The sequence below is a fragment of the Piliocolobus tephrosceles genome, unplaced genomic scaffold, assembly GCF_002776525.5.
Source record: "Piliocolobus tephrosceles isolate RC106 unplaced genomic scaffold, ASM277652v3 unscaffolded_44896, whole genome shotgun sequence".
Lineage (NCBI taxonomy): Eukaryota > Metazoa > Chordata > Mammalia > Primates > Cercopithecidae > Piliocolobus > Piliocolobus tephrosceles.
Genome location: NW_022329749.1, coordinates 1 through 4,905, shown reverse-complemented (window position 1 = coordinate 4,905; position 4,905 = coordinate 1). Strand labels below are relative to the sequence as shown.

General features: G+C 51.4%; 1 protein-coding gene across 1 annotated transcript; it reads left to right on the top strand.

The window, feature by feature from the left end:
- On the top strand, window positions 1–1,831 carry LOC111535267 (pepsin A-4-like). The gene is made up of 3 exons (XM_026453640.1): window positions 1–202; window positions 304–402; window positions 1,519–1,831. Exons 1-3 carry the CDS (start codon window positions 65–67, stop codon window positions 1,666–1,668), a joined length of 387 nt encoding a protein of 128 aa, XP_026309425.1. The 5' UTR covers window positions 1–64; the 3' UTR covers window positions 1,669–1,831.
- Window positions 1,832–4,905: the final 3,074 nt, after the last annotated feature.

Sequence of the window (4,905 nt, the reverse complement as noted above, 5' to 3'; positions counted from 1 at the left end):
CCTTGGAGAGATGTACCCCTGAGGGATCAGGGACCTTCACTTGCTTCTCGCCCTCAGCATCACCATGAATGGAAAGACCATCGCCTGCTCTAAGGGCTGCCAGGCCATTGTTGACACCGGCACCTCTCTGCTGACCGGCCCAACCAGCGCCATTGCCAACATCCAGAGCGACATCGGAGCCAGCGAGAACTCAGACGACGAGGTCAGTCCAGCCCCCACTACTCTGTTCTACGCTCAAGTAGTGGGTGTGCCAGGCACATGGGATGAAAACCCTGCTCACTTTTCTCACCTCCCTCTTTCCAGATGGTGGTCAGCTGCTCAGCCATCAGCAGCCTGCCCGACATCGTCTTCACCATCAACGGAGTCCAGTATCCTGTGCCACCCAGTGCCTACATCCTGCAGGTGAGGGGGCTCTGGACCATCCACTAGAGGGGCTCACACAGAATGTGGCCACAGAGTCCCCCTCTGCAGAGGGAAAGTGCGCTTCCACCAGCTGAAGCCGAGAGGTAGAGGCAGACGAACATCTGCCCTAGACCGCTCCAGAGAGAAGGAATAGATTAAAAACAAACGCAGGAATAAGAACTCGGATACAGCCCCCCAAGGGAACAAGGGAAACAAACGCTAATGGAGGGAAAAGAGGATTCTATCTGGACCCCTGGGTCCAAGTCCTGGGTCTGAATCACCAGCCCATTGATTCTGAGCAAGCCACAGCTCATCTCAGCCTCAGTTTTCTCATCCAAAATGTAGACATGGCAGCTTTCCCCACCCTCAGAGTGCGGTTAGGTTACCCAAGTGAGCCTGATCACATCAGTGCTACTAAGGGTTGGGCAAATGGAAATCCTCATTTCCATAGGCTGGGGCTTCCGACACTCCTACCGTCTCTACCAGGTAGCCAATCTTTAGCTATACGAGCCACAGGAAAACTCTCCCTTCTATTATGATAACGTCAGGTGGAAAACTGATTTTGCCAGTGGACTGATGTTACTCAACAAGAAGCACTGATGCCCGGGCTCCCCCAGTGATTCTGATTACATTAGGAGAGGGCAAGGCCTGAGCAGTGGGATGGGGCTGCAGGGGTTCAAAGCTCCCCAGGTGACGTGCAGACAAGGTCACAGCCCAGTGACTTAGTGAGGCAAGAGGGTTAACAGCTCATCCAGTTTGCCCCTGGTTGGGATCACAATTAATCATGAGAAAAGGCTGCATCGACAGGGTTTTCAGACTCCTTATTACCAGCTGAATTCTCCCCAAGCCCCTTAGCTCTGATGCTGATGTCAGGGTTCCTGTGCCTGCCAGAAACGCCAGATAATGTCCAGTAATGCGTAGAAACCAATAGTGCTGTGGACGGCTTCTACAGGCCGACTCCAGGCCAAGAACAGCCGAGTCCCTGGACACTGAGCCAGGAAGCTCCTCCTTGCACGTGCCTTGCAGCTGCACCAGGGTGCCCTGGATATTTATCACCCAGCACCTGTCACTGCTGAATCGGTGTCTCAACTCCAATTGTATTCTCCTTTTCTCCAGAGCGACGGCAGCTGCATCAGCGGCTTCGAGGGCATGGACGTCACCACCGAATCTGGAGAGCTTTGGATCCTGGGTGATGTCTTCATCCGCCAGTACTTTACTGTCTTCGACAGGGCAAACAACCGGGTCGGCCTGGCTCCCGTGGCTTAAGCCCAAGTCTTTCCAGCCACCTCCCAGGAAGATCTGACCTCCGTCCTGTGCCCACTTTAGATGTATCTAATTCTCCTGACTGTCCTTCCCAGGGGAGTGTGGAGGTCTTGGCCCTGTTCCCTGTCTTACCAATAATGTAGAATAAAAACATAACCTACTGAAACAGGTTTTGTGGAGCTGCTTCTCTTTGCTGGTCTTTTTCCTTCACATCACTGGGGTTAGAACACCAGGGCAGGGATCAAGATGACCACATCCACTTGGATGGCACCCAACATAGTGACCCTAGCAGCCGACACATCATGGTAGAGCCAGGAAGACAGAGGACTGCAGGGGGCTGTGCTGGAAGCATCATAAAAACACCCGGGGACCAGAAATGCTGGGCTCATTGTCTTCCCATAGAAGGGACACCAAGAGCTGAGATTGTGCCATTGTACTCCAGCCTGGGCGACACAGAGAGACTCCATCTCAAAAAAAAAAAAAAAAAAAAAAAAAGAGAGAGAGAGAAAAAAAGAAAAAATAGCACTGAAGCTCTTAGTTGAGGGAGTCAACTTCTTACTTCTCCCAAAACCAATATGAGATCATGACAAGGCTGGATGCAGTGGCTCACACCTGTAATCCCAGCACTTTGGGAGGCTGAGACAGACAGGTCACAAGTTTGAGACCAGCCTGGCCAACATGGTGAAACCCCGTCTCTACTCAAAATGCAAAAATTAGCTGGGCCTGGTGGTGCTTGCCTGTAATCCCAGCTACTCGGGAGGCTGAGGCAGGAGAATCGCTTAGAACCAGGAAGGTGGAGGTTGCAGTGACCTGAGATCACACCATTTGCACTCTAGCCTGGGCAAGAGAGTGAGACTGCAGCTCAAAAAAAAGAGAGAAAGATCATGAGGAAAAGAAAGCAATCAGGAGAGACAGGAGAGGTGGACACTAATGGCGATGTCCCTAAGTAGACAGGACAGGGCAGTGTTGTCTGCAAGACATGGACAGGAGAAGTGGAAGAAGCTGACATCCCACAATCTTCCAGGATGCTCCTGTGATTCGCTGGCTGACCAAGACTCACAGTCAATCTCCCCCAAGGTCCCAGGCACAAGACCCTGAACACATCTGTTTCCCCGTCTGTAACCAAACAGAATGGTGTTGCACTTCCCTGAGCAGAGGCTGCGAGACAGAGAATTAAGCGCGCTCATTAGCATATATGCCCTAGAAAGGTAAAGAGGAAATGGAGCAGTTTCCCAGACTGGGCTTGGTAGCAAAATGTACGATGGAAAACATAGTTTCAAAATAGTATAGAACATGCTACGTTCTAGGCCCTTCCCCAAGGTTCACCAGCTACAGTTCCCAATCAAAGGCTCTGACAAGTCCTGCTGCTAAGTGATCTTTTCATTTTAACTCAGTTGAGCTTGATCTCAGACTCTCTCTTGCTAGGAAGTCTATTACAGCCCTGGGCCTCTCAGCATGCACGCTCCAAAATTCTCATAGTTCCTGCTTCTGGTGACAGCCAACCCAGGCTATCTGCTGAAGACATTGCCAGAGGCTGGAGCTGGGCTCTAGGCAGGCCGGGGATGAGCTCCAACACCAGGTCTCCCCAGGGTCCCTCTCACCCTCCCAAGCCCATTTTCCACAGCTGAATAAACTTTATGAAACATACATTTCATCTCATCCCTTCCTTGCTTAAAACTCTTCATGCCTTCTTGCCATTGCCTTTGGAAAAAAACAGCAAATCTTTGGCATAGTTCCAGGTCCTGTGTGCTCCTTTCCCTCCAAACCTTCCCTGCCTCACTCTGATCCCACTACCCTGAGCTCCCTCCACCTCGGCTCCCACGGCCACAATAGCCCAAGTGCTTTCCCACCTCCAGACTTTGCACATGCTGTTCCCTTTGCCTGGGTTGCTTTTCCCTCTTTCTCGACTTGCTAACACCTAGCATCTGCAGACATGGCTTAAATGTCACTTCTCAGCCAGGTGCGGTGGCTCATGCTTATATTCCCAGCATTCTGGGAGGCCGAGGTGAGCAGATGAACTGAGGTCAGGAATTCGAGACCAGCCTGGCCAACATGGTGAAACCCCGTCTCTACTAAACAAAAATACAAAAAATTAGCTGGGCGTGATGGCAGACACTCTAGCTACTCGGGAGGCTGAGGCAGGAGAACCGCTTGAACCCAGGAGGCGGAGGTTGCAGTGAGCTGAGATCACGCCATTGTATTCCAGCCTGGGCTACAGGAGCGAAACTCCACCTCAAAAAAAAAAGTCACTTCCCTGTAAAAGTGATTAGCCCTCCCTGACCACTCTCCCACAGAGCCTGGGACTACCTTATCCCTCATGGTACTTGGCACGACTTGTAACTGTGCATTTAAGTGTTTAAGATTCACAAGGGCAGGGATGGTGGTCGTTTTGTTTAGGGTTGAAGGCCGAGCAGCAAGAGCAGGGCTTGGCACATAGTAGGTGGTCAATAAATTTTTGCTGAATGAGTGATTAGTGACGAGCTTTTAAAAGGAAACAACTCAGATCCGATGAGAGGATGAGATGTGGAGAGGGTTTGACGACGGCCACGTGAATGACAACAGGTGGGTCAGCTCCCACCCCCACCAACATTCCATCCTCCTCACATTTTGTCATGGGATAAGCAGGTGGATTTCTCAAGTTTCTGGAAAAGAATTTCACCCTGTCCTGGCTCCTTTGCTGGATTTGTTTTTCTGACATTTCCCAGGTACCTACTTTGAAGCCAGGCAGTGTGCTAGGCTCCAGGGATACAGGCAGGCCTTCCTGGATGCTCTCTGTTCTCCTGCGCCTGGCCCCATCCTTCCTTCCTCCCCCATCTCAACCCCAGCAGCTGCAGCTCAGCCTCTCTCTCCCAGCACCTCTTCCATTCCCACCCTGGGATTCCTGAACCCAGCCAGCATCTAAAGAGCTTCCTCATCAGACAGATCATTTGACCAGAAAGCCCCGCGCCAACATATCCGAAGGGATCCTCCCTATGTTGCTGCACAAGGACGATGAATTCACAAGCCTTTGCTGCAGTCTCAGGCCTCTGCTTCATGCATCTTCCTCTAAGAGCCTTGGGGTCTAAGCACAGCTCCTTCCGTCCTTTTCATTCACACTCGTCCAGGAGTGTTATTTTAATCTCACAGGTCTCCTTCCCCATCCATCCTCACCTGTCCCAAATGATCACTCCGACACACTGCTGGTGGGAGTGCAAATTGGCACCACCCTAAGGAGCATGATGTGGCTGTTTCTATCAAAAC

What these genes read in the sequence shown, in the direction of transcription:
- LOC111535267 (XM_026453640.1), top strand. Translation starts at nt 65, where the DNA reads ATGAATGGAAAGACCATCGCCTGCTCTAAGGGCTGCCAGGCCATTGTT. An exon ending in GCGAGAACTCAGACGACGAG is followed by an intron (nt 203 to 303) that starts GTCAGTCCAGCC and finishes CCCTCTTTCCAG; the next exon opens with ATGGTGGTCAGCTGCTCAGC. An exon ending in CCAGTGCCTACATCCTGCAG is followed by an intron (nt 403 to 1,518) that starts GTGAGGGGGCTC and finishes CCTTTTCTCCAG; the next exon opens with AGCGACGGCAGCTGCATCAG.